General features: G+C 51.8%; 1 protein-coding gene across 8 annotated transcripts in view; it reads left to right on the forward strand.

Moving 5' to 3' along the window:
* The first annotated feature begins 349 nt into the window (after nt 1–349).
* Nucleotides 350–27435, forward strand: part of RUBCNL (rubicon like autophagy enhancer) — a 41289-nt gene continuing 14203 nt past the window's right edge. The window contains exons 1-8 of one of the 8 annotated variants that reach the window (XM_055336100.1): nt 2435–4291; nt 5485–6032; nt 15006–15443; nt 19375–19451; nt 19948–20158; nt 25153–25254; nt 25775–25835; nt 26406–26538. In XM_055336100.1, coding sequence (XP_055192075.1) covers nt 15110–15443; nt 19375–19451; nt 19948–20158; nt 25153–25254; nt 25775–25835; nt 26406–26538 — 918 coding nt within the window. In that variant the 5' untranslated portion in view covers nt 2435–4291; nt 5485–6032; nt 15006–15109. Of the gene's footprint in view, nt 388–2434; nt 4292–5484; nt 6033–9315; nt 10455–11171; nt 13080–15005; nt 15444–15687; nt 15697–19374; nt 19452–19947; nt 20159–25152; nt 25255–25774; nt 25836–26405; nt 26539–27435 lie in introns of those variants that run through there. The other 7 variants (XM_055336101.1, XM_055336107.1, XM_055336102.1 and 4 more) reach the window with 7 other exon arrangements.

Genomic DNA, 27435 nt, shown 5'->3' on the forward strand with positions numbered 1-27435 from the left:
TGATGGAACCGCAAACCCTGGCTTCAGCAGGACGCGCCGACCTGGGGTGGGGGTGGGGGTGGGTGCTGCCGCCAGGTCCCGGGAGGGGGGCTCCCGGCGGGGCTCGGCGAGCAGCAGGTGCAGGGGGGGCCCCGGGCCCCAGGTCCGCGTTGCTCGGGGTCTGCGGCCGCGGAGGGCGCGGTGGGCCCCCCCCCCAGGGCAGGGCGCGGCTTGGGGGAGGAACCGGGGCGGGACCCCGGCTGGCCCGGCCCGCGCCCCCAGCGCTCGGCCGCGGGGGTGGAGCCGCGCGGGGGCCCAGCTCGTCCCGGCTCCGTCCTCCCGGGGCCCGCCCGGTGGCGCCGCTGCCCCTCCGCGCCCCCCTTCAGGGCGCCCACCTGGAGAGCAGGGGTGAGGCGGGCGGGCGGGGGGCGGGGGTGCAGGTGCTGCCGGGGAGGGGGCGGCGAGGGGCGCGGGGAGGGCAGCGCGAGCGCGAGCGCGGACACGGGCTCCCCCGCGGGCGGCGGGTTTGCAGGGGCGGGACTCGCAGGAGGGCGCGACCCGGGGCGGGGAGCGGGGGCCTCGGGGCGGCTCTCCGGGAGCACAGAGCCCGGGCCCGGCGCCGCGTTCCGGCCGCCGCGGCTTTTGTCGCTTCCCCAAAAGCGCGCCCGGCGATGGCGAGGGCCGGCGGGGCCCGGGAGGTCCCTCCCCACGGCGCCCACACCTCTGGGCGTCTCGCGGCGACCACCACGCGTGTGGCTGCTTGAGCGAGCTCGGGGACAGCCCGAGAGCGCGGCACCGGGGGCGGTCCGAGCGGCCGCAGGGTGGGGGTGTGTGCCCCTGCTGAGGTGGGGAGGGAGGTGCACCTGCTGAGGTGGCGGGGGGGGGGTGTACCTGCTGAGATGGCCGTGGGGGGGTGCACCTGCTGAGATGGCCGGGGTGGGGGGGTGCACCTGCTGAGATGGCCGGGGGGGGGGGGGGGGGAGGTGCACCTGCTGAGATGGCCGGGGTGGGGGGGTGCACCTGCTGAGATGGCCGGGGTGGGGGGGGTGCACCTGCTGAGATGGCCGGGGGCGGGGGGTGCACCTGCTGAGATGGCCGGGGCGGGGGGTGCACCTGCTGAGATGGCCGGGGTGGGGGGTGCACCTGCTGAGATGGCCGGGGTGGGGGGGTGCACCTGTGGATGGCGGGGGGGGGGTGCACCTGCTGAGATGGCCGGGGGGGGGGTGCACCTGCTGAGATGGCGGGTGGGGGGGTGCACCTGCTGAGATGGCCGGGGGGGGGGGTGCACCTGCTGAGATGGCCGGGGCGGGGGGTGCACCTGCTGAGATGGCCGGGGTGGGGGGTGCACCTGCTGAGATGGCCGGGGTGGGGGGTGCACCTGCTGAGATGGCGGGGGGGGGGGTGCACCTGCTGAGATGGCCGGGGGGGGGGGTGCACCTGCTGAGATGGCGGGGGGGGGGTGCACCTGCTGAGATGGCCGGGGTGGGGGGGGTGCACCTGCTGAGATGGCCGGGGCGGGGGGTGCACCTGCTGAGATGGCCGGGGTGGGGGGGTGCACCTGCTGAGATGGCCGGGGTGGGGGGTGCACCTGCTGAGATGGCCGGGGTGGGGGGGTGCACCTGCTGAGATGGCCGGGGTGGGGGGTGCACCTGCTGAGATGGCCAGGGTGGGGGGGTGCACCTGCTGAGATGGCCGGGGTGGGGGGCTGCACCTGCTGAGATGGCCAGGGTGGGGGGGTGCACCTGCTGAGATGGCGGGGGGGGGGGTGCACCTGCTGAGATGGCCGGGGGGGGGGGGTGCACCTGCTGAGATGGCGGGGGGGGGGGTGCGCCTGCTGAGATGGCCAGGGGCGGTGGGGGGGTGCACCTGCTGAGATGGCGGGGGGGGGGGGTGCGCCTGCTGAGATGGCCACGGGGAGGTTCCCCCCCCCCCCGCCTCCCCGCCCCACGCACCCCCCCCCCCCCCCCCCCGCGCGATCCTGGACGCTGTCAGCTTGGAGAACGTCGAGAACCTTCACAAGAGGGGTTACTCAATGGGGTTGAGAGGTAAAAGGAAGGGGTGCCTTCCAGACCCACCTGCGGCGCCCCCGGAAAGATCTTTGCGCTGAAGGTGTTTCGGGAGGGCTGGGGGGGCCGAGGGTCGCCCTTGGGCGCCTGTGTGTGGAGTGAGGGGACGTCCCCGCCCTGCTTCCCCGGGGTGGGGGGTCGGGCAGGGCCGCGCTGGGCAGCGCTGCCTGTTTCTGGGTGTCTGGCGGCAGCTCCTCTTCCCAGCACATCAGGGGACCCATCGGGACCCATCAGGGGACCCACCGGGGGACGGGAACTTTGCCTTCCTCATCTTTTCCAGGGCCTGAGAGGCTAAGAAAGTTGACAAATTGGTAGTGACCTCTGGTGGGGGTGGGGGGGCAGGGGGGGTGGATCTGATTTGACTTGTCTGCCCTACAGGAAACCTTTGAGCTCCGGAAAACAGGGTTGACTTTCTGGGGCCGGAGTTCTTGGTTTCTGATAAGGGGAAAACAATGTCAGAGCCAAGGGTCACTGCGAGAATCGGCATTTCCGTTTGAGGGATCCCTAGAAGAAGCGGGAGCTAAAGAGAGAGTCACCCTGCTTGCTAACAGGTGGTCCCCACCTGTCTGAGGGCACACAGCTAGTAGCACTGCCCGCCGGAGCAGTTTCCCTTGTTCCTAAGTGGAGACTCGCGTTGCTAATATGGAAAGGAAAGGTCACAGGGTTGCTTGTGTGACTGTCGCAATTTAAGCAGCTCTTTGTAAATAAGCGATTCCCAGCCATTGTAAAGGAGAGCGGGACTAAGGCCTGCGTGTCACGTTGTATCTGTTCTAAAAAGATAAAATAAGGTAAGCGGGACAAGGTCACCGAGGCCTCCGATTGGTTTTTCCTTTTTCTTTTTCTTTTTGTATTTTTTTTTATTGGAGTTTGATTTGCCAACATATAGTATGGCTCTCAGTGCTCATCCCATCAAGTGCCGCCCCCCTCAGTGAGATTGATTTTTCATTTTAATTGAAAGGAGTTGTGGGGCACCCCCAGGAGACTCAGAGGCTGAGCCTCTGCCTCCGGCCCAGGCCCAGGGATCCTGAGATGCAGGCCCTTGATCCCGGGGTCCTGGGATCGAGTCCTGCATCCGCTCCTCACAGGGAGCCTTCTTCTCCTTTTACCTGTGTCTCTGCCCCTCTCTCTGCGTCTCTCACGAATACATAAATTAAAAAAAAAATTTTTTTTAAGAGTCTAATTAAAAGGAGTTGAGAGGCGACTCATTTACAAAGTTGAGAAGTAAAACTAAGCCTCCTTAATTGTGCGGTTGTATATGCTGAACTACAAATCTTTATAAAATAACACTGATAGTGATGATAAAGCTAAATTTTATTGAATATTGTGTGCCCGCCTGATTATACGCATGTTCCAGTTCATTGAGTTCTCACAACAGTCTATAAAGAAACTGAAACACAGAGAGGTTAAGTGCCTTGCCCAAAGTCACACAGCTAGTAAGTGGAGAGTTTCTCAGATTGGCAGAAAATTATATTTGATGGGGACCGTTGTGTGTGGGTTTTTTTTTTTTCTTAACTTATGTACTGGGTTGTATCTCCCACATACATAGGGGCAGCATTGAGGGCGAGAGCAAGGCTCCAGGTCCCCAGTGCTGAGCTTGCTGCCGTTGCTGGGTGGTCTCCTCTTTACTTCCTTTTTCTGGGCCTCCGTTTTCTCATCCACAAAATAGTCACAATAATCCTATATTGAAGGAATGCTTTACTTCTCGCTGGAACATGAAGTGTGAATTGTGAAAGAGAAACCAGTCCAGCAAGTAAAAAAGAAGTTCCAGAGGCAAGTGGCTTTTGTCTTCATTAACAGTCAGCTGGAAAATGATAAAGGAGAAAAAGCCAAACAATCTACACACGTAAATGTGATTTGCCCAACTATTAATGTTTGGAAATTACGTTTTTAAAAAAAGAACAACAAAACTTGAGTTCTGTTCTTGGAGCCTTAGTTTTTACACATATTAAAATAACAATAATAAATGTAAATCAGACCTCAGAGCTTTTGGGGGGCAGGTCACAATGAAAAGCATCCCCCGGCCGGCAGGTGCTTTTGTCTTGTTGATTTCGGGCAGGAGGGCAGGGTGGGGGTTTTGGTGGTTTTTGTTTTTTATCCTTTCACTTTTCTACATTCTTTTATTTCAGCAATCTGTGGTGGGTCAGAGAACAACTATCTGGAAAATATATGTAAAGTCCTTCCCTATTCTCTCTTTCTTTGGAAATTGTTCTTAGAAGACAGCTTGCAGGATTGCTCTTTTAAATACGGTATGTCAGGGGAGTTGAACTCTTGTTTATGCACATTTTAAGGGTATTTTAAGCGAAAGGACTCAATCATCAAATCATTTGAACTGTCTCATGAGGTATGTAAAATGTGTTTTTTGGGGTTTTTTTTTTTTTTTGATTGGTTTGGTTTGGTTTTGGTTTTGGTTTTGGTTGCTCACCCTTCGTTTAAACTCTTAGTGTCTGTGGAGATTCGGGCCAAGGGAGGTAAGCGTGACATTGCCAGCAGTCCCGTCCTGCTTGATAAATTTTAATGTTCTGGAGAAATCTTTGGGTCCGTGAGATTTGAAGGTCTTTCCTTTACCCCTGTGCTGTTATGGGGAAGAATGTAAACTTGGGAGCAAGACTGCCCGGAGGTGAAATGCACCATTTACAAGCTGTGCCTCGAGTTCTCATCTGTAAAATGAAAATAGTGTTCTTATAGCTACCTCATAAAGTATTAGAAGGATCGTGTGTGTGTGTGTGTGTGTGTGTGTGTGTGTGTGTGTGTGTGTAGAAGCATCTAGAACAGTGCCAGGCAGACAGTAAAAGCCATGTAAGTGTCAGTTATCAACTGATGATGATGGCCAAGATAAAAGATGAGTGCTCTTGGGGAAAAAAAAATAGGACAGTAAATGAGGATAGCGCACCCCTTAGGGATGCAGTTTTAAAAAGGGCGATGACAAACGTCTCATTCCAAAGGTAAATTCGAATAGAGATGGGAGTTCATGTAGAAGAGTCTAGATGGGTGTAGGGGTGCAGAAGAGTATAGAGCTGTGGGGATGGAGAGGTAGTAGATAAGGAGGTCAGACAGGTACCCAGGGGCACATGGACAGATATAGCAATGTGGAATTCTTTCTTTTCTTTTAATTTGTTAAATTTAACAAATTTGTTAATTTGTTTTTTTACTCTTTCTCTGAGAGAGAGAGAGAGAGAGAGAGAGAGAACGAGGCAGGGGGTGGGGGTGGTGCAGAGGAAGAAGGAGAATCTCAAGTGCACTCCACGCCCCGGGCTCGATTTCATGACCCTGGGATCACGACCTGAGTGGAAATCAAGGTTAGACGCTTCACCGACTGAGCCACCCGGGTGCCCCTGTTGTTGTTGTTTTAAAAACTTCTACCTAGGGAGTTTGCTTATGGAAAATTCCAAACTTAAAAGGACAGGGGATAGGACATGTACCCTTCTCCCATTTTCAACAGTTCTCACCATGGCCACTTGGGTGTCATCCGTATCCCCGGCTGGCTCTTCCCACTGTATGACTTTGCCAGAAATGATTTCTACGTCCGTCTGTGTATGTTTCTCAAAGATGGGCACTTAGTCCCACGTAAGCACACTACTGAGCTGCGTTGACTTTGTTTCCCATCTGTACAGTGGGACCCGCACAACCTGCCTGGCGGTGCTGGTCTGAGGACGAGGGTGGCGGTCTGGACGGTCGTGTAGGGTGCGGTGACCAGTGAGTGCCCAGTGACTGGTTGCCATCACACTCATGAAGTCATCTTTACCAGCTCTCGGTTTTTGTGTTTTTTCCTCTTTTCTTTTTCTAGATAGTTCAGTTGTGGCAATTTCACTTCTACTTCCCCTGTCTCCTCCCTGCCTACTTCAGGCGTCTATGTTCTGTGTTCCCTTGATCTACGCTCTGTTTCCCCCTGAACTTTCAGTGCCGTTGTGTGCAGCCTGACCTACAGCTGGTGCTCCTCTGATCCCCGCAGCCCATACGATACCAGCACTCTCTGGGCGCCCTACACATGTATGTATTTATTTTTTTTTTGACAGAGAGAGAGAGAGAGAGAGAGAGAGAGAGCGAGCACAGCAGGGGGAGCAGCAGAGGGAGAGGAAGAAGCAAGCTCCCCACGGAGCAGAGAGCCCCACGTGGGGCTCCATCCCAGGACCCTGGGATCCTGACCTGAGCCGAAGGCAGACGCTTAACCGACTGAGCCACCCAGGTGCCCTTTCCTAGACCTTCTTGAAGGATGACAAAGGGAACTTCTTCCCATTTCGTTGTATTGGACAGCATTATTGAGATTGAGATAGGAGTCACATAACCTACAATTCACCCATTTAAATTGTACAGTGCAGGGGCCCCGGGTGGCTCAGTCAGTGGAGCATCCGACTCTCGGCTTCATTCAGCTTAGGGTCATGAGATCGAGCCCCGCCTAGGGCTCCATGCTCAGCTTGGGGTCTGCTTGGGATTCTCTCTCCCTCTTGCTCTGCTCCTCCCTCCCTCCTCTCAAATAAATAAATCTTTTTTTTTTAAGTGCTGCTTTTAAAGTGTACAGCTCAGTGGCTCTAGTATATGCAGCAGATATGTGTCCTCATTAGCGCTGAGATCCCCAAAGATGTATCCTGTAGGGCAGCCCGGGTGGCTCAGTGGTTTAGCGTCGCCTGCAGCCTGAGGTGTGATCCTGGAGACCCAGGATCGAGTCCCACGTCGGGCTCCCTACATGGAGCCTGCTTCTCCCTCTGCCTGTCTCTGCCTTTCTCTCTCTCTTTCTCTGAATAAATAAATAAATAAATCTTAAAAAAAAAAAAAGATGTATCCTGTATCCTTGAACCGTCATCACTCTTGATGTTCTCATTTCCTCCTTTCCCCCCAAAACCCACTAATCTATGTTCTCCCTCTACGGCTTTCCCCATTCTGGACATTTCATTAAAAAAAAAAAAAGTATCTATCAGTATGAAATGAAATATCTTTTGGGACGGGCTGTTGGACTACGCATATCGTTTTCAGGGCCTGTTGGTGCTGCCACGTGTCTTAGCACTTCACTTCGTATTGCGGCCCAATGACCCTGCTGTCACACGCTTTGCTCGCCCCGCGATCAGTCTCTGGACATGTGGGTGGTTTCCATTTTCTTGCCTATTCTGAATAATGCTGCCGTTCACGTTTGTGCACAAGTTCTCGTGTGAACGTGTACTTTCACTCTCTCGGGTACGTACCCAGGAGAGGAATTGCTAGGTCAAATGGTAACTGCATGTGTAACTATTTGGGGAACTGCAAGACTGTTTTCTGATATGGCTCCCCATTTGATTTTGCCCAAACATGGGAACCTCGCCATCATTCAAGGATAGGTACCTACCCCTACTTTAGGTAAATTTTTGTCTTATTCAGTTGTTTCATATCCACGTAGAGAGGCAATTTTTTGTTTGTTGTGGGGTTTTTTTATATGGAAGGTTTTTTTTTTTTTTAAAGGTTTTTTATTTATTTATTTACGATAGTCACAGAGAGAGAGAGAGAGAGGCAGAGACACAGGCAGAGGGAGAAGCAGACTCCATGCACCGGGAGCCCGATGTGGGATTCGATCCGGGGTCTCCAGGATCGCGCCCTGGGCCAAAGGCAGGCGCCAAACCGCTGCGCCACCCAGGGATCCCTATATGGAAGGTTTTAAGTAAAACATTAGTTGAGTGGTGGTATGTATTTTTAGGCTGCAAGATGATTTATTGGAAGGGAAGAACAAAATGATATTTTCAGGACTTTTTAAGTTACATAGTATATTAGAAGAGCTGTGCACATATAAAGTTTTTTTTAAAGATTTTATTTATTTATTCATGAGAGACACAGAGACAAAGAGGCAGAGACACAGGCAGAGGGAGAAGCAGGCTCCACGCAGGGAGCCCGATGCAGGATTCGATCCCGGATCTCCAGGATCATGCCCTGAGCCAAAGGCAGATGCTCAACCGCTGAGCCACCCAGGCATCCCAAGATTTATAAATAAATAGTCCCATATTGGAGATGTCTGTACAATGGTTTTGTTTGTTTGTTTTTATGAATAGGTATAATCATAAAATTCCGGGCATGGTGTTCTAAAAACGGAATCAAATATAGTGGTGTGGTTCTTAATCCTTCGTTTTGCGACAGATCTCATGAGAAAATTCTTAATATGACTTTGCCAATGAAATTAAAAATATCCTAATTTCAGCCCAAATGGCACATGCAAATATCAGTGGAAGGAGCTTTGGATCAGGTGTCAGACTTTTGGTTTTTGTTCTCCTCCTGGTAGTTATTCATGGTGAGGCTTTGGGCAAGTCCCCTAACGTTCTTTATTTCAGTCCCCAAATCAGCATAATAATACCTGAAACATTTCATGGTATCATTGTGTAGAATGAGAGCGGTAAGTGTGACATACTGACATACGCAGTGACCACAGGAAGTTAGTCATTTGTGTATCTTGGGCAACCTTGCGGTTTTATTGGGCAAAGTATCTGGTGTTCCTTGGTCTTTGCTTCTGTTGGGTCTTCCCCTTCTCACCCCACCCATTTGTCATAATTACTTTCTGTCCTGTCCTTCTGACAGCAGACCTTCAAAATTCAGGGTCATTGCCAAAGGTTAAGTTGGTCAGAGAGGAGTCCATATGATGCCACCAGCCCCCATTGCAATATAGCCCTGTTTCCTTCCTGGTGCACGTCGTGTTAGAACACAGAGTCCAGGGGATCCCTGGGTGGTGCAGCAGTTTGGCACCTGCCTTTGGCCCAGGGCATGATCCTGGAGACCCGGGATCGAATCCCACATCGGGCTCCCGGTGCATGGAGCCTGCTTCTCCCTCTGCCTGTGTCTCTGCCTCTCTCTCTCTCTGTGTGTGACTATCACAAATAAAAATAAAAATAAAAATAATAATAATAATAATAATAATAGTAATAATAAAAACACAGAGTCCAGCATGTGTTGTGGGTGACATTGCAGCTGTATGAAAATGGCAGGGGACTCTGATTCCTGGCCACTTGGTGGAACCTGTGGAGCCACTCCATTGGACATCTTGACGGTTTCTGTGTGACAAGTGATAGTTTGAGTCTGTCGACATCCTCGGGGATGCGAGTCTTGTTTAAAGTCAAAGCGTGAAGGGGGGATCCCTGGGTGGCGCAGCAGTTTGGCGCCTGCCTTTGGCCCAGGGCGCGATCCTGGAGACCCGGGATCGAATCCCATATCGGGCTCCCGGTGCATGGAGCCTGCTTCTCCCTCTGCCTATGTCATTGCCTGTCTCTCTCTCTCTCTCTCTGTGACTATCATAAATAAATAAATCTAAAAAAATTTAAAAAAAATTTTAAAAAAAGCGTGAAGGGAAGTAGATACTGAAAGATGGGAAGAGGACTGGGGAACTGCGTTAACCCCAAATAGCTCACAAGCTGTCTGTTCACTCGCGTTTGCTTATTCCTGAGCATGCTCAGTAAGGCACCACCAAATTGGCGTAAACGAAGTTTACCTTTTCCTTCCACTCTTATTTATGATTTCTATTCTCCACCTTCCTTTATTCTAAGGCAATGATGGACAGAAATCTTGGGTCGTGATCTCTGATTTCTTCTAAAGGTTGGCATCTGTTCTTGACTTTCTTTCTTGGGCAACAGAAATAACCAACGGAACCATACTTAGCTACCGATTGCTCATTCCTTCTTGCAGTCATTTTATTCACACTCAAAGAATAAATTTGCTGAGCACCTATTATGTGCCCCTGTCTTGGGTTCTGGGAACAAAGTAGTATATCCAAAGTACATTTTTTTTTTTAAAGTTAGGCTCAGAGATTTTACATTCTAGTGGGTGTTAGTCTAGTCTTTGACTCTAGTCTTTGAGGTTAAATCAAATGCGGATTAGTGCTAAGGAGTAGGGAAACTAGAGGTGGAAAGGGGGAGAGGAAGTACTGGCTGGACAGTTGCTTAGACCTTTAGGGGGACCAAGGAGGCCTCGCTGAGAAGGTAACATTTAAGATGAGTCTTTAGTGCTCCCAGTGATGTATTCAGTTAGTAGTTTTGCTGGGGCGGAGAAGGTCTTAACTCCTAAATCTGACACCTTTGTGCTTATTCATGGAGTGACTCTAAGATTGTTAGGGGCATTAGCAGCTAAAAGCTGCTCCTCTGCCATCAAAGTCCTGGCTGGTTATGGTCTGAAAGACTTTTGTGAGGTCACTATAGAGGTCATGGTGGCTCATGCCCAACTGAGTCGTCCACCCCTTTTGCAAAAGTTGCGTCTTTGCCGTTGGCGTTGTGGCTCCGAGGTTGTCCTCGTGATGCAGTCATTCTTGACAGAGCCACACTGACTTTGATGGGCAGAGGCCCAACCAGAATGACTTGGCAGGGGGAACCCAGGAGTCTCTCTTTTCATCTAGAACCTTTGCTGCTTCATATATGTTAACTAATAATCTGGCCTGCGCTCACCCTCAACAGGAAACTCCCGATAGAAATGACGGTAAGCTTTGTAATTTGATTTCTCTCCCTTTAAAATGTGTTTGGAAAATGATTTTGCCTTTGTACCTAAGCCTCTGTGATTCAAAAGACCCCACTTGGGAAGAAGCCAACCATTGCTCAGACTCATAGTGCCTACTGCCTATCGGCATCGAAACGTGTGAACGTATGGGTTCGGTCACGGTCTCTCCTCCTCCCCAGTAAACGACTGGGGGGGAGCATAGCACTCATTTTACTCCCGGGCTTCCAAAACAGAAACAATGCCAGTCATGTAGTAGATGCTCAGCAAACGTTTGTTTAATCGGATAATTAACAAACTACGAGCAAGGCGATAACAAGCAACACAACGATACGATGGTATCCCGTGAATGATCTGTTGCCCCAAAGATCAAGCAATGATGGTGTTGACCTCTGGGACCAGGACCTGGACTTGGTTTCTTTCTTTTTTTTTTTTTTCAATTTTTGTTTCTTTATGATAGTCACAGAGAGAAAGAGAGAGAGAGGCAGAGACATAGGCAGAGGGAGAAGCAGGCTCCATGCACTGGGAGCCTGATATGGGATTCCATCCTGGGTCTCCAGGATCGCGCCCTGGGCCAAAGGCAGGCGCCAAACCGCTGCGCCACCCAGGGATCCCCTGGACTTGGTTTCTAATCATTGCTCTCTCCTGTGTCAATCTCCCTCTCAGAGAAACTCATGCTCCTTAATGGGTGTCCCACCTGCCTTTTCATCCTTTCTCTGACATAACTCAGTGGTGTCCTTAGACGTGGCTTTGCATCTCGCTGGGCCTATTCCAGCTCTAAAATGTTCTCATTTTGTAACCCAGACAAGCCAACACCTGACGATTATGTGTGTGAAACAAGAACATCTTTCTAGAAGGAAGTGGAGCAAGCACCTGCTTCTGAAATTACTTTTTAAAAGAAAGTCTGTTTTGCCCAGTGCAGTTAAGTCAGTTCCGTATCAGGGAGGATCATAAATAACATCATTCTTTTTGAGCTATTGCCTTTAGTCTGTTTCTTAAAAAAAACACGCAGGGATCACCGCTGCGTATCGTTGGTTGGAGGCTGTGCATTTTTTTAATGTGATTTCACATCTGCAATCATCTCCCCCACTCAAGGACAGCTATGATATGTAGAGAAATGAGCGTAAAACATGACTTACAGCTTCATTCTTGTGGAAATAGTGATGTTATCATGAGCTGTGGACTCAGAACTAAAACTGGCAGCTGTAAGAGAGGAAATCTAGTGAAAGAAAACCGACAACAAGCAACGTGAGCAAGATGTTGGTTGCTGTATATCTTACGATAGTGAAAAACGGAAAATAAGTTTCTGTCAGTAGGAGTCTGGTTAAGTAAATTTTGAGACGTTAATAGTAAAGAAAGTGGTAGCATAGTTAAGAGTGATATACACCCTCAAGACCTTGTCGGGAGAAGATCCATTGCAGATTCTGCCCAGAGTGAGCCCACGTGTGTGTACAGAGGATCCCACGCGTAAGTCTGATCTGACTGACGTACGTATGTGGATTCCTAGGAAAAGGTTGGGAGGGATAACATCGTTTCCAACATCATTTCTGGGAATGAAGTGGGATTGGTGGGTTTGTTTGGTGCAGGGTGAGTGCTTCGCTCGTTCTAGGCTTCTGTGTTTTGGGCACTTCATAGTAATGCAGTCGGGGTCCGTGTTTGTGACTACGACACCCCAAAATTATTGTAGAGGAGAAGATGCATGATGAAGAGAAATTGAGGCTCTAGCTGAGATTTGAGGTTTGGAGAAGGAAGACAAAGCGCTTCAGATGAGTTATGGCAATTGCCGCCACACCTCGTGATGTTTGGCGAGAGCGGTGATTTGGGGCGGATGCGTATTGCGCGGTATTGTACGTATCTCAGGGATGTACAGGCGTCACTTCCAAAGGTGTGACCTAGAATGGGAGGCCCCCAAATCAAGAAAACCTAAGGAAATGTAGTACAGTTTTTACATGTACCTTCCTGGGGGTATTTGTAAGCGTTGGGTGAGCAACATGTCCCACCTCTAGGAAACATGATGGATTCGCTTCTATACCTTGTGTGAACAACTCTCCCACCGTAACAGAACAGCTGTACCCACCACAGAAGTCTTCTCTCCAGCTCATGACGTTATTTCCATTTTGTTGGGTTTGCTCATTCAGTCCTTGAGCTTGGTGAGCTCTCCCCCGCCCCCCAACCCTGTATGTAACTCTGTGGCCTGGCGGAGAACAGACCGGACCCCTGCTCTCATGGAGCTTCTAGGCAGGGGGTGGAGGAGAATGACAGTAAGGAGCTAAAAAAAAAAATACCAGGAAGTGAGACTACTCTGATGAAAATTAAGCAAGGTGATGTGATGGCGAGCGGCTAGGAAACTACTTTAAGGAGGTAGTTAGGAAAGAGTTCTTTGAGGAAGTAATTCATCAACCAAAGCATGCAGCAAGGCAGGGAGGAGCCAGATGTGTGCTCAGCGGGAGGAAGAGAGGCACCGGCCAGAGGGACTGGGACCACACCATCAGGGTGGGCGACAGCTTGTAGGCTGTACGCTTTGGCCGCATGGTTGGGGCTTATGGAGGGTGGACGGAGATGAGTGAGAGCGGTCTGCAGGACAGGATCGTGACATGCCTTAGGGACAAGGTAAGGATTTTGGATTTCAGTCCAGATTTGACCAGAAGCCATCAGGGGGTGGGTGGGTGATGGGGGGGGGGACCACACCTGACTTAGGCTTAGAAGAGATTTCTGCATCCTTCTTGGTTATAAGTTGGCGAGAGTAGAAGCAGGGGGACCCTTTGGGCAGGTGGAAGGAGGCCCAGGTGGGAGAAGATGGTAACCTAGGTGAGATGGCAACTATAGGGAGGAACTTGCTAATGGATTAGAGAGAGAGAGCGCTAGGGACAGGTGGGATCAGAGACTTCCAGAGTTTGGGCTTCAGCAGCTGGCAGGTGTGTTTCCTGAGATGGGAAGACCAGGGAGCACTGGCTTTGGGGGAAATGAGAGTCTGCTTGAATGTGTTAGTTCGTGGTATCCCCTGGATGAGTGTCGGAGAGGCAGCAGGGTACGCCAGCCGGAGGTCCCAGGGGAGGCCTGAGTAGGGATAGGGGGCGGGGAGCCCCTGTATACATAATGGGAGTAGTTAAAGCCCTGGGACTGACTGCAAAGTCTCAGCTCACCACCCTGTGGCTGTGCTCCCACCCTTCCGTGGCGCTCCGCTCACCTAAGCCGACTGCTTGCATCTCTGGACCTTCTCCCTCGGACCTTTTTTTTGCTGTTCCCAGTTGCTTGGGTGGGAGCTGTGGAGAGACACATGCTGGGCCTGTGACTATGGTGACCCGGTGACCGGAGTGCTCCTCCTTTGGTGACCGGAGTGCTCCTCCTTTGAGTAGCTCTCGACCTTTTCATCAGGACTTTTCTTTTCTAGAGCTAAACACTAAGCTTTTAATAGCGAGCAAACTGGGATGCCCGGGTGGCTCAGTCGGTTAGGCAGCCGACTCCTGATTTCAGCTCAGATCAGGATCTCGGGGTTGTGAACTCGAACCCTGGGTCAGGCTCCATGCCCGGAGTGGAGATAGAGAGTCTAGATTCACAGTGTGTTTTTGAGCTATGAAAAGCTAGTTACCAATTGCTCTTGCTGCTGTAACTCAGTATTGTAATCTCAGTTACGTAAAACAAACTTTTAGGGCTAATGGTTGTCCTGTTTCACATGCCTCCGGTCTACTTTGTTGAAATGGACACACACAGGGACGCCCGGGTGGCTCAGCGGTTGAGCGTCTGCCTTCAGCTTAGGGCGTGACCCTGGGCTCCTGGGATCCAGTCCTGCATGCGGCTCCCAGCGGAGCGGGGGACCTGCTCCTCCCTCGGCCTGTGCCTCTGCCTCTCTGTGTCTCTCATGAATGAATAAATCAAATCTTTTAAAAAGAAAAGGAATACACACGCAGACTAAATAAAAGCAAGAAATGATGAAAGCGCACCTTTACTTCCAAATGGTATTCCCATTTGGGGTTTGACCTTCAGTTTTATTGGAAGAAAGCACGGCTTGTTTCATCAGCTGTACGCGTCTATGACTCTATCCTGCAAACTTCCATTATTATCTTTAGGCCTTGAAAACCCATTCCTGGGCATCCCCGGGTGGCGCAGCAGTTTGGCGCCGCCTTCAGCCCAGGGTGTGATCCTGGAGACCCGGGATCAAGTTCCCCATTGGGATCCCTGCATGGAGCCTGCTTCTCCCTACACCTGTGTCTCTGCCTCTCTCTCTCTCTCTCTGGGTTTCTCATAAATAAATGAGTGAAATCTTTAAAAAAAAAAAAAAAGATCAAAAAAAACCTCGTTCTATCCCAGTGTCTGGCCTCCTGTGTTGGCTGCTAGTTTTATTGCTGATTGATTGATTGATTGATTGATTGATGCGTTTACCTACGTCTTGGAAGTCCAAGGGGAATTCACTGTGTTGTGCATTGTCAAGTACAAACCTGTGTGTTTTTTGTTTCTTTTCCTCCCAAGATTTGGAGTGAAGCACATGACTGCCGTCCTCTGCGTGTCCAACCATTTCTTGTTTGTTGCCCCTCGCAGGTTCGCTGCTGCCCGGCCCCGGCCCGCCGGCCGCGTGGCGAGTTCGAGGCCCGAGTCCACTAGCCCCGCGGCGGCGCTGACACCTGCAGCCCCGAGCCCGGGAGATGGTGTCCCAGTCGGCGGGCCGGCCCGAGGCCCCCGGGGACGCCCGCGGGAGGGCCGGCAGGGGCCCCGGCGACCCGGAAGGCCCGCGCAGCTCCCCGCACCCCGAGCGGCCCCGCTGCGCGCCCGACGCCCGGCTGCGGAGGCACAGGGCCGCCTGGGTGCAGCCGCCGCCCGCGCAGCGCCCGGGGCCGGACTCGCCCTCCGCGGGGGCCCCGGGGCGCCGGCCGGCCTGTCCCCGGGGCAAGGGGGGCCCGGAGCCCCGGGAGCTGCCCCCCGCCCCGCCTGCGCCGCGGACCCAGGGCGGCGCTGCTCCGCCGCCTCCAGCACAGGAAGGTACGAGCCTCCTGGGTACGGCCCTGCGGCAGGTGCATCCCGGGGGGGGGGGGGGTGCGCCCCGGGAGGTGCCCGTGCCCCGCCTGCGCCCTGGCCCGCGCGGGAAGGTACGAGGCTCCTGGGTGCGGCCCGGGCCCCCCCGCGGCAGGTGCATCCCTGGGGGTGGGGGGGAGGGGCGCCCCGGGAGGTGCCTGTGCCCGACCTGCGCCCCGGCCTGAGGGGAGCGCTGCTCTGCAGCCTCCAGCACAGGAAGGTACGAGCCTCCTGGGTACGGCCCTGCGGCAGGTGCATCCCGGGGGGGGGGGGGGTGCGCGCGCCCCGGGAGGTGCCTGTGCCCCGCCTGCGCCCTGGCCCGCGCGGGAAGGTACGAGGCTCCTGGGTGCGGCCCGGGCCCGCGGCAGGTGCATCCTGGGGGAGCGGGGGGCGCCCCGAGAGGTGCTGTGCCCCGCCTGCGCCCCGGCCCGAGGGCGGTGCTGCTCCGCGGCCTCCCGTGCGGGAAGGTACGAGGCTCCTGGGTGCAGCCCGGGCCCGCGGCAGGTGCATCCCTGGGGGTGGGGGGGAGGGGCGCCCCGGGAGGTGCCTGTGCCGGACCTGCGCCCCGGCCTGAGGGGAGCGCTGCTCTGCGGCCTCCAGCGCAGGAAGGTACGAGGCTCCTGGGTACGCCCGGGCCCCCCGCGGCCGGTGCATCCCCTGGGGGTTGGGGGGTGAGGGGGCGCCCTGAGAGGGGCTGTGCCCCGCCTGCGCCCCGGCCCACGCGGGAAGGTACGTGGCTCCTGGGTACCCCCGGGCCCCCCGCGGCAGGTGCATCCCCTGGGGGGGGGTGCGCCCCAGGAGGTGCCCCTGCCCCGCCTGCTGGGTGACTGCGGGGTGACCGGGCCGCGTGGGCCCGCGGGGCTTGGGGCACTGCGGCCCTGGGATGGACGCGAGGCTCCCCCCCCCCCGTCCTGCGGCCCTGGGCCCGAAGCCATGAGACTGCAAAATCAGAAACCCCCAAAAAACCCAAATCGCGATTCCCCCCCCCCCCAAAGACTGTGGGAGACCTGCGTCGTTAAAGCCGGGGGCCCTCGCACTGCTGTGGATGGAGGCTCGGGTCTCCTAAACAAAGAAACAAACAAAACAGCAAAACACAACCCCTGGAATCCCTAAGAGAAGGCACCAAAGAGTCAGTAAATCGTCCGCTGCTCTTGTGATTCGTGGCCTTCTGATTCTTTTTAAAGATTTTATTTATTTATTCATGAGAGACACAGAGAGAGAGAGGCAGAGACACAGGCAGAGGGAGAAGCAGGCTCCATGCAGGGAGCCCGATGTGGGACTCGATCCCGGGACCCCGGGGGTCACGCCCTGGGCAGAAGGCCAGGCACTCAACCGCTGAGCCCTCCAGGCGTCAGAGGCCTTTTTTTTTTTTTAAGATTTTATTTATTTATTAATGAGAGAGAGAGAGAGAAGCAGGCTCCATGCAGGGAGCCGGATGCGGGACTCAATCTGGGACCCCAGAGTCACAACCCGGGCCTAAGGCAGCTCTAAACCTCTGAGCCCCCTGGGCTGCCTCGCGACCTTCTTTCTAATTCTTAACAAAATGTGCCATCCACACTGCCTTAGTGTTTCTCTTGGAACCCTAGCTTGGATTGTCAACGAAGTTTTTTGTCTTTCAAACCAGTTTGAGAGCTGCCTGGGTGTGTGTCTGGCTGTATTTAGTATTTCTCACTAGCGAGAACCAGCCCTACCCCTTTCCTAAAATAGGAGGGGTTTTTTGTTCGATGGGGAAAACTTCTGAATAGTCCAAGATGAGGACAGCCTTTTTTTATTTTTTAAAGATTTATTTATTTATTTGTTCATGATAGACATAGAGAGAGAGAGAGAGAGAGGCAGAGACACAGGCAGAGGGAGAAGCAGGCTCCATGCAGGGAACCAGAGCAGGACTCGATCCTGGGACCCCAGGATCGCACCCTGGGCCAAAGGCACGCGCTAAACCGCTGAGCCACCCAGGGATCCCCGAGGACAGCCTGTAACATGTTATTCATCACTTAAGGCTGGTGGATTGTGGACAATCTTAAAATGGGCTAATTTTGAAATAAGAACCAAATCTGAGGGGCACCTGCCTGGGTGGCTCAGTGGGTTGGTTAAATGTCTGTCTTCAGTGCAGGTCATGATCCCTGGGTGATGGGATCGAGCCTGGTATTGGGCTCCCGCTGAGCTGGGAGCTGGGAGCCTGCTCCTGCCTCTCCCTCTGCTCCTCCCCCTACCCCTGCTCCCTCTCTCTTCTCTCTCACTCTCTCTCAAATAAATTTAAAAAAATTTTTTTTTTTTAGCAAAATGCCACACTCTACAGCTAGTAATTCTGCGATTTAAAATTCTCCTGTAGCTTGGTCGTACTACAGCCCCTTTTGTCCCAAGACGTAACCCCCAGCAACTTCTCTAAGTACCTTAAAAAAAAAAAATCACTCCATGTCAAACTTGGTAGGGGGATTCAGCCCATGGGATTAAAAAAAAACAAAAACAAAAAGGAAGTCCCCGACGGTCTGGTCTTTGTTGCGGGACAGCAATGCCGAGAGCAGGCCTTTTGTACTAGGATACAGAATTTCCCCCCATTTTCCTCACTGGGTCACCAACGACAGCAGCAGGGTTAGTCCTTTTCTAGAAAATATGATAGAGCAAGACCCCCCACCAGCTCCCCCAGTCGAGAAGTGTTTCCCGAGGCCCGAGGACACTTTGCCACAGTTCCTGGCGTTTGCAGAGGTGCCCATTCCCATTCCCAGTCTCCTCCAACCTCCTAATTGGGAACTATCCAGTTTAAGGGGTGAGGACCTTTTAGTGCAGAGGCCGGACCGGCTGGTGTCCACCCTGTTGGCATCTTCTCGGTCCCTTTTTCCTTCTCTGCTCAGGGTCCAAAGCCCATGGCCTGCGGGCCCAAGCCAGCCAGTCCCCTGATCTGACAAATACAAGCTTTGTGTCGCTGTAGCTGCTTGTCACCCTCAGGACAGAACTGCGTGGCGGCAACAGGTGGACCTCACTCAGGTCCTATACTGGTGGCTACGGAGTCCTTCTCGGGAGAAGTGTACCCACCCCACGCGGATTCTGCAGCCCAGAGGTGCAGGGTCTGGGGGGGACGGTCACTGTCTTGAAGCCAGGGCCAGGGCCAGGGGATCCAGCTGGCCCCTCTGCTGCTCGCCCTGAGAGCTGCATCATCCACATCATCCACGAGCCACCTGCAGTGTTTTGGTCCCAGGGAGCGGGTTGGAGCAGCTCAGCCCTCGGGCGCTCGCAGGAGCCTGTTGCCTGACACCTGCAAGAAGAAATCACACACGGCAGTGGGCATTTTTGTTTGGGGGCGTTTTTGTCTCCATGGTCTTGGCTGCCAGGAAGGGAGCGGTTTCGGGGTGCAGAGCGCGGGAGTCAGCTGGACATACCCTCTGCGGTTTCTTCTTGCTTTGGGCTGGAGGAAGAACATTTTAGAGAAGCACTTCACGCGGGCCTTTTGCAGACAGACTTGTCTCCCTAAACAAGAAGTTTCGGGTCCGGTGCAGCGCCCGGGAGGAGGGATCCCATGACCCTTAGGGCCCTGCTTCTAGGCTGTTCCTTCTTGCCCTTCTCCACCTCGTGTAGGGAGTTTCCACGATCCTCTTCTCTTTCTACCCTCTTGGCCTCCTCATGGGTCTCCTCCATCTCCCATCCCTTCTCTGAAGAGTCCCTCCAAGTTGCTCCAAGAGGCTAGAAATGATCCCTGGGTGCTGGGATCATTGTTCAGGCAGTATCTGCGATGCCTACCACCAACCACCAGAAGGATCTGTCTTCTTCTGGCATCCTAATTTATTCCTGAATTGTGCTCATTAAAAAAATTTTTTTTCAAAGACCATTGCCTACAATTGTTTGGTTTTCTCAGGATTCTTTGAACTTCTTTTTATCCATTTTTAATAACTTGCTGCCTTGGCAGGTGCTGTGCAAGTCAGTGGAAGAACCTTGAATCCCTTCTCACCAGAAGCATTCCTGCTCCCTGTCGATGTTGAAAAGGTGAACACATCTTTCTTTCTTCTTTTCTTTTTCCTTTTTTTTTTAACCACAGAGGGTGTTAATTCCATAGATGGTACTGTTCTGATTTAAATCTGGAAACTTCACTTGATGAAGCGTGGCACGTAGGTTTCCTTCCAGCCTTTGACAGGAGCATAAGCTAAGGCAGGCTCTGAGTCAGTGCGCTCAGCGGGGCAGGTTTCCATGACTGTCGTCTACCCCCCGGGCCACTGCCAACCCCGGGGGTCATTTTCCATCATGAGAAATCCAGCGTGGGCTGTCTGTTGGTCGCAGGGGGCTAAACTGTGTGTGTCTGGAAGATATGGGCCGTCCTTCCTATGATGACCTGTGGTCCCTCAGGTAAATGGACATTTCTGTTTCCGTGCATTGGCTCCACTTAGATGTAGCCTCTTGATTTTTCAACCCAATACACCCTCCGTGGAAAACAGGAGATCACGCTTGTGAGTATTTTAACTGATACTTTTCTTTTTTCCTGCAGGAAAACGCCCACTTCTACGTTGCGGATATGATTATAGCGGCAATGGAGAAGATCAAGTATGCCATCCTGAGTCAGCAGCACCCAGACCCCTGGGGTGAGGAAGAGGCCAGGGGGGCACCCGGCAGTGGTCACGCTGATGCTGAGACGAACTTCTATAGCAACATGAAGCAAGGATCTGGGTCTTCCAACTCTTCTGACAGCGGCTATGAAGGCAAGTGGGGGCAAATCAGGGGAACTCTATGCTGTGTTCTGTGCTTACGTCTCTTTTCCGGGCATGTCCCAAAGTAGATCTTCATATCCTTTGTCTAAAAGGTCCTGGATAACCATTATCCTCACCATTTTTGCCTTTGGGATTTGGCCTTGGTTGTCATCATGTTCCACTCGGTTGGTACATCAATGTGTTTGGTTTGGGTTTTGTTTTTTCCCCCTTCGACTCCATCGTACTTTCTCCTTGGCAGTGGCTGATGGTTTCCCTGTTCCTCTGTTTTCTGTCACCTGGCCGTCCCCCAGCTCTTCTCACCCATTGCTTCTTTTCCCGAGGACTCCTCTGTCCTTCATCCCACAAACCAGGAGCCCAAGGGGCTGGGTGATGGGTATCAATGGGGGCAACACACCGTGCTCCTTCCTTGCAGGAGCATCCCTGTGGGGCTGCAGGAGTGGAGGCTGAGGACGCCATATGGGGTCCCCAGGGTAGCAGAGGCAGCCCCCCCCCACTGTAGTCCCCAGAGTGGGAGGAGCGGGCTTCATCCTGGGAACCGGGGAGTCCCTCCTGGAAGATAGGGTCCCTAAGCTGAGAACTGCAGGTAGCATTTGCCCTTCCTAAGTGGAAGCCCTGCTCTGGCCCTTGGAGCTTCGTCTGTACTCACGTCCCGGGAGATGTTCTGCACCGGGGTGTCTGCCCAGGATTCCGTCTCCCTTGGAACCTCCCAAATCTGTTTCCCCTCCTGCCCGTCTCCTAACAAGTGCTTGTTCCACGTGGCGAGGACCTGCTCGCCACGTTTACCTGGTTGGCAGGCAGTAACCAACGAACTTAACATTGTCTCAACTAGTCATCTGTTCCTCCCTCCCAACCCCTTTCTTTCCAAAAGAAAAAAGATGAAAAACTAAAGTTTGCTTTTCCTCTTGGCTTCCTTGACCAAGCGTCTTCCTCAGAAGCTTCTCAGTAATGAGGGGAGAACTCACTCCAGCTCCCACCGTGGAGCACGACGCCTGGCACCAAATCCATGCACAATAGCTGGCTGTTGAATGCACTACCTAGCTCAGAGTGAAAGGGAAGTTCGTTTTATTTTATTTTTATTTATTTTTATTCATTTTTAAAGATTTTATTTATTTATTCATGAGAGACGCACAGAGAGAGAGAGAGAGACACAGGCAGAGGGAGGAGCAGGCTCCATGCAGGGAGCCCGATGTGGGATTCGATCCCAGGACTCCGGGACTATGTCCTGAGCTGAAGGCAGACTCTAAACCGCTGGGCCACCCAAGCATCCCAGAAAGTTTTGTTTTGTTTTGTTTTGTTTATTTACAGGATACAGAGCATCCTCACCCAACCCAGTGGTGGGAAACACAGGGCTGACCAGTGTAGAGGACCTGCCCTTTCTGGGGCTTTGTGGCCTCTTTCGCCTTGTGCAATGACTTCATTCTCCTTTCCTGCAGCCTGACTTCCTCTCCCCATGCCCTCCACGCTCCGCAGCATCTGGCCTGGGCTCTGCAGCTCTGCAGTCCTCCTGAGCGCCCGGCCAGGGCTGCGCAGCCCAACCCAGGCGCACAGGACCCCAGGTCTAGGTCCCAGGGAGGAGCACCTGCCGTGGAGAACATCTCCCAGGGCATGAACATAGAGAGCACCTGCTAGTTCTGCGCTCTTATCTTTAACTCTTTTTGGGGGGTGGGGGGTTGGCCTGTGTCCTGGCCCCATTTCTAGTGAACACATCAGCCCTGATTTCTCAGTAATGGTGACATCCCCTCCCTCCGGTCCCTGTTCCTGTCCTTGAGCTGCACCATCGCCGCAGCCTCCAGTCGGTCATTCTGCAAGAAGTGCATTCAGGTCCTCACGATGCATTTGCTGCCTTTAATTTTTCTCTCGACTTGCGGCCTCTCTCCTTTCATTGATCCCACACACATCTGTCCTCCTAGAACAGCTTCCGTGCCTCTCAAATGGCCTGTCGAGTTTGTGCCACGTTTTATCCTGGGACTTTTAGGCCTGCGGGCTGCAGCTTTCCAACGGGCATCTCCTGATTTCCCCAGGTTGTACATGGGCTTCAGATACCCTAGTCTGGTAAACTTGCCTGCAGACGAGCCTCTGCCCCCCACCCTCTGCTTTGGCTAGACTCCCTGGAATGCTGGGGCCCCGGGAACTTCACATGAGTTCCTTCATTCTCCCCATTCTTTGAAAGCAGTCTCCTGCCACCAGCACCGAGACAGGCTCCCAGATTCGCATCACAAGACAGGGGCACCATTCATGTGAAATTAAGCGAAGGTTGTGCTCCACAATGCTCTATGATTGTCTGTGTGTGCGCCCCACCGCCCCCTGGAGTTGTGCAAGGTGGAGCCGCCCGGCCTTCTGAAGGCCCATGGCACGCACCTCTGTTTCTGACAGTGGGTGATGTGCGTCGGGGTCTCAGCTCCCTTACAAGGTGTTAAGTTCTTGGATGGACAAGTATTTGTTCCCATTTGAATTTCCCTTCCGCACAGTAGTACCTTGCCTGAGATGGTATTTTATAAATATTTCTTGAAATGCTAGCTGAGTTTATTTATTTTTTTTTGTAAGATTTCATTTACTTGAGAGAGACAGAGCATAAATAAGCAGGGAGAGCGGCAGGCAGAGGGAGAGGGAGTAGCAGACTCCCAGCCGAGCTGGGAGCCTGACGGGGGGCCGGGGGGGCTCCATCCCAGGACCCCGGGATCGTGACCTGAGCTGAAGGCAGATGCTTAACCCACTGAGCCACCCAGGTGCCTCTGAATATTTTAAATATGAATATAAATATGTTAAATGAAATCTCAAAAATATTTCTATTGCCCCAATAAAAAAATATGCATCTTTTATTAAGTCTCTCTCTTTGGACATTAGCTTTTTAGTAGTAGCTTTTCTCCTCTGGGGTAGGTCAGCATACTTCAAGTTGCAAGGTGGTCTTGAGAGCATTTGAAAACGAATGAAAAAAAGAATGGAAAGTGTCAGCATTCACCTCACCTAGAGGAGGCAATGTGTCCTGGAACTTTTTTGTTTGTTTGTTTAATCGGTGAAATATATTTTTGTGTTTGTACTGAGTTGCAATGTCAATGCATGGTCCTGTGGATCACGGTCAAAAGAGTGTGGGGAACACACAGGTAGGGTGACGTTGCCCCTGTTTTGCCCGGGAGAAAATCAGTGTTGAGAAGTTGATTGTCCATGGTCACCTCGCTAGGATGGGGCAGTGTGGTGGTGGGTTTTTTTTTTTTAATTTTTTTTTTTTTAAGATTTCTCTATTTATCTTAGAAAGAGAGAGAGAGAGAGCATGAGTAGGAGGGGCAGAGAGAGAGAGGGAGAGAGAACCCCAAGCCGACCCCGCACTGAGCACACGGAGCCAGACACGGGGCTCGAACCCAGGACCCTGAGATCATGGCCTGAGCTGGATCCAAGGATCGAGTCAGACACTTAACTGACCGCACCACCCAGGCAGTGCTGTTTTAAACCCTGGCCAGTCCCTTCTGAAGCCCATTCGTGTAATCTGTGGCCTAGAATATTTCCCTAAACGACTGTATCCACTTCTCTGTGTTTTTCTCTCTTTTTTTTTATTTTTTATTTATTTTTATTTTTTTTGTGTGTGTTTTTTGTGTGTGTGTGTGTTTTTCTCTTAAACTTAATCATGTGAGTACAGTTTCACAGTGATTATGTACTCGTATTACTGTAATTCCATTAATAATATGATCATATCATTTTAACACTATTTCATATCCAGTTTTCCAAGTTGCTACGGTTTTCACATTTTTCCCACGATGGTGTTTCTTGAGTTAATAACGTGATTTGCAAAATTAACTTACCAATATTTGGCACGTAGGTGGCTTTCCATATTTTAATATTTAAATGGACTGCCAATAGTTCCTTTACGATCAAAGCCCACTTTTTTCACCTTTTTAACTTTCTTTTCTTTTTTTTAAGATTTTATTTATTTATTCATAGAGACAGAGAGAGAGAGAGGCAGAGACACAGGCAGAGGGAGAAGCAGGCTCCATGCAGGGAGCCTGACGTGGGACTTGATCCATCGTCTCCAGGATCACTACCTGGGCTGAAGGCGGCGCTAAACCGCTAAGCCACACGGGCGTCCCTTAATTTTCTTTTTAATGATATTCTTAGGATAAATTCCAAGACTAGCATTTGGGATAGAAAAGCCTAGATGTATTGGAAGTAGTTTCCTAGGGTTGCTGTAGCAAAATACCACAAACCAGGTGGCTGAAAACAACAGAAAATGTATCTTCTCTCACTTGGAGAGTCCAGAAGTCAGCAATGAAGTTGTTGGAGGGGTTGGTTCCTTCTGGAGGCTCTGAGGGAGAACCCGTCCCATGGCTCTCCTGGCTTCGGGTGGTTGCCCATGGTCGTTGGGCATCCTAGGCTTATAGACGTGTCACTCCCGTCTCTGCCTCCATCTCACAGAGCCTTCTCTCCGGAGATCAGTGTCTGTGTCCAAATTTCCCTCTTTTCATAATTCTCTCTTTCTAATCTAACCAGTCATGTTGGATTTAGGGCCCACCCTCATCCAGTATGACCTCAGCTCAACACGATCACCTCTGCCAAGGGGCTAATTCCACATAAGGTCACATGCACAGGCTCTGGGTGGATATGAATTTCGGGAGGACACTCTTCAACCCTCTATGTCGCCTCTACCCTTTGCCTCACCGTGAGGCTGATTTTTTACCCTCTTTCATTCTTTTTTAAACTTCGTATCATGGAAAATTTCAAACACGCCTAAAAGCAGGCCGCTCACTCTTCTGAAGGGCTCCTCGTCACAGATCCTCATCCATCTGTTTCACTTAATCACAGCGAATGTAAGAACAACACAAAAATAGCTCCCTGCATTTTTGAATTCTCAAAACTGGGTTTTAAAACTCTTTGAAAGTAAACTCTTGGCCCATTTTATTCCCCAGTTTCTGGTTAGTTGGATGTGACAGGTGGTACAGTTTTTCTTTTTTTTTTTTTTTTCTTGTTGATGGAACCCCCTTCCTCTCTTGTTCTAGGTTGTGCTGTGTTACAGGGCAGTCCGGTGGCTGGGACACCCACTTACGGTGACGTTCTCAAAGAAGCCTGTAAATGTGACTTTGATGACTTTGTTGTCGTAGGTAAGATTTGGAAACTCACCAGCTATGACTTGTAACCCCCCCCACCTCCTGCTACACACACACACACGTGTTGACGCGCATCACATGGCATCCCACATTATAGTGGCTTTCAAAGGAACTTCTCCCAGGATCAGATTATGTCCCTGATTTAAGAAAAAAAAAAGGTGTCCTTCCTATTTCAAATGTCTCGACAATCGATCTTTCATCTCACTTAACAGAATTGAACACAAAAGCAGATACTAAAAAAAAAAAAAAGCAGATACTCCTTGTAGTCTGAGATCTGTCTGGCCTCTCAGTTACGTTTGGGTGGAATTCCGGGAGGGTGTATTTTGAAATGCCATCTTCGGTCATTAGCTATACTTTCTCATAATAGAAACCCAAAGAACCTGAAGTATGGAGATGCTGAGTAACTCGTTCTTTCTGCGGTGCAGGGATCTATTTTTGTAGTCTTACAAAATCGAGTATGAGTAAGTGAAACAGACTGAAAGATTTTAATACCCTTTCTTCTATTTGCTTGCAGAGCTTGGTGAGTTTAGCAATATCACAGAAACCTGTGGATGCTCCTGCAGCTCTTCCAAGAGGTATCTCTCTCCCGTGTCCACCTGGGCCGGGACCCCTGGGCCGTGACCTCTGAGGCACTGTGAATGCCCAACCTCTGACATCTCAGACCGAGTTCAGCCAGTTCCGATGACAGGGATTGCTCTTTAGCAATGGAACAATCACCGCTATAATTTTTACAGAGCTTAAAAGGCCTTTATATACATTCTCATTTAATCAGGCGGGGGGGGGGGTTGGGGGTTAACTCCCATTTTATAAGTGTGGAAACTGAGGCTCAGATTAAATGTGCCTCAGGACACAGTGCTGCTAAATGAGCAGAGGTGGGACTTGAATTCAAGGCCGAAGGCTCCAAATCCAGTGCTCTTCTTACCACATTTCCCAGTCTTGGTACCCTCAATACCTAAATGAAAGCTGCTCTGTTGAGCACGGGGCAATTGTGTTGAGTAAGACAACCAGTGGATGGTTGGTGCATGCTGCCTCATGTGACACCCCTTCCGAGTTTTTGGAGCGGGAAAGAGAGTTGAAAACCTGAAGACCCATAACATACTCCTCGCGAATATAGTTTTCCACTTTCTGCATCCCTTACCTTTCAGTATCGTTTATGAGCCAGACTTCAATTCCGCTGAGCTATTAGCCAAAGAGCTGTACCGAGTATTCCAGAAGTGCTGGATGTGGTCAGAAGTTCATCATCAGCTGGAAGGTTCTCCCAATGCTGCTGGCTCCATAGTAAGTATCAAAATAAATGGGCCTTGAATCGAAAGTTCCTAAGTTCTCATTTTGCCTGCTGTTCCCTTCAGACATTTATGCGTTTCCCTGTTTGGTCACCGGGTGTTGGGGGAGACAGGAACAGATGGATGGATCTGGCATTTATTGAGGGTGGATTATTCCCCCCGAGAATTCAGCATTTTGCATTTTCTTTCTCACAAATATCCTACTGAGTAGATGCTAGAGCGTTAGTCCCAGCACCTGGGGGGGCCTGGTCAGGGGAAGAGCAGGAGCTCCCCCCCGCTACCCCCTGACAGCGGGGAGCCCACCGTGGGGAGAGGACTTCACAGCAAAGCCAAGACTGGGGTAGGAGAAAAGCACTCTGCACGTTGCAGAAGAGGACTGTTTCATTTTCTCGGGGGACTTGGGAAGGCCAACTGGAGATCTCAGGACTTGAGAAATGGTAGCAGGTAGAAACACGTGGACGAGGATCTTGGCTAAGGGCAGCTGGGGCAAAAGTGACGGGGAGGAGGGCACCTGGCGTTATTTGTTGAGCAGGGCGGCTTGGTGTGGGGGTGACATGTGTTTGTGTGTATCTGTGTTGGGGTGAGGGGTGTTGATCTTCCTGGGAGGTTGGGTTTGAAGATGGTCAAATTGTGGAGGACATAAAATGCTAATTCGAGGAGTTTGCATTTTATTTTATTTTATTTTTAATTTATTTTTAATTTTTTTATTTATGATAGTCACAGAGAGAGAGAGAGAGGCAGAGACATAGGCAGAGGGAGAAGCAGGCTCCATGCACCGGGAGCCCGATATGGGATTCGATCCCGGGTCTCCAGGATCGCGCCCTGAGCCAAAGGCAGGCGCCAAACCGCTGCGCCACCCAGGGATCCCCATTTTATTTTATTTTTAACAAAA

Source organism: Nyctereutes procyonoides, unplaced genomic scaffold (genome assembly GCF_905146905.1).
Source record: "Nyctereutes procyonoides isolate TBG_1078 unplaced genomic scaffold, NYPRO_anot_genome, whole genome shotgun sequence".
NCBI classification, from domain to species: domain Eukaryota; kingdom Metazoa; phylum Chordata; class Mammalia; order Carnivora; family Canidae; genus Nyctereutes; species Nyctereutes procyonoides.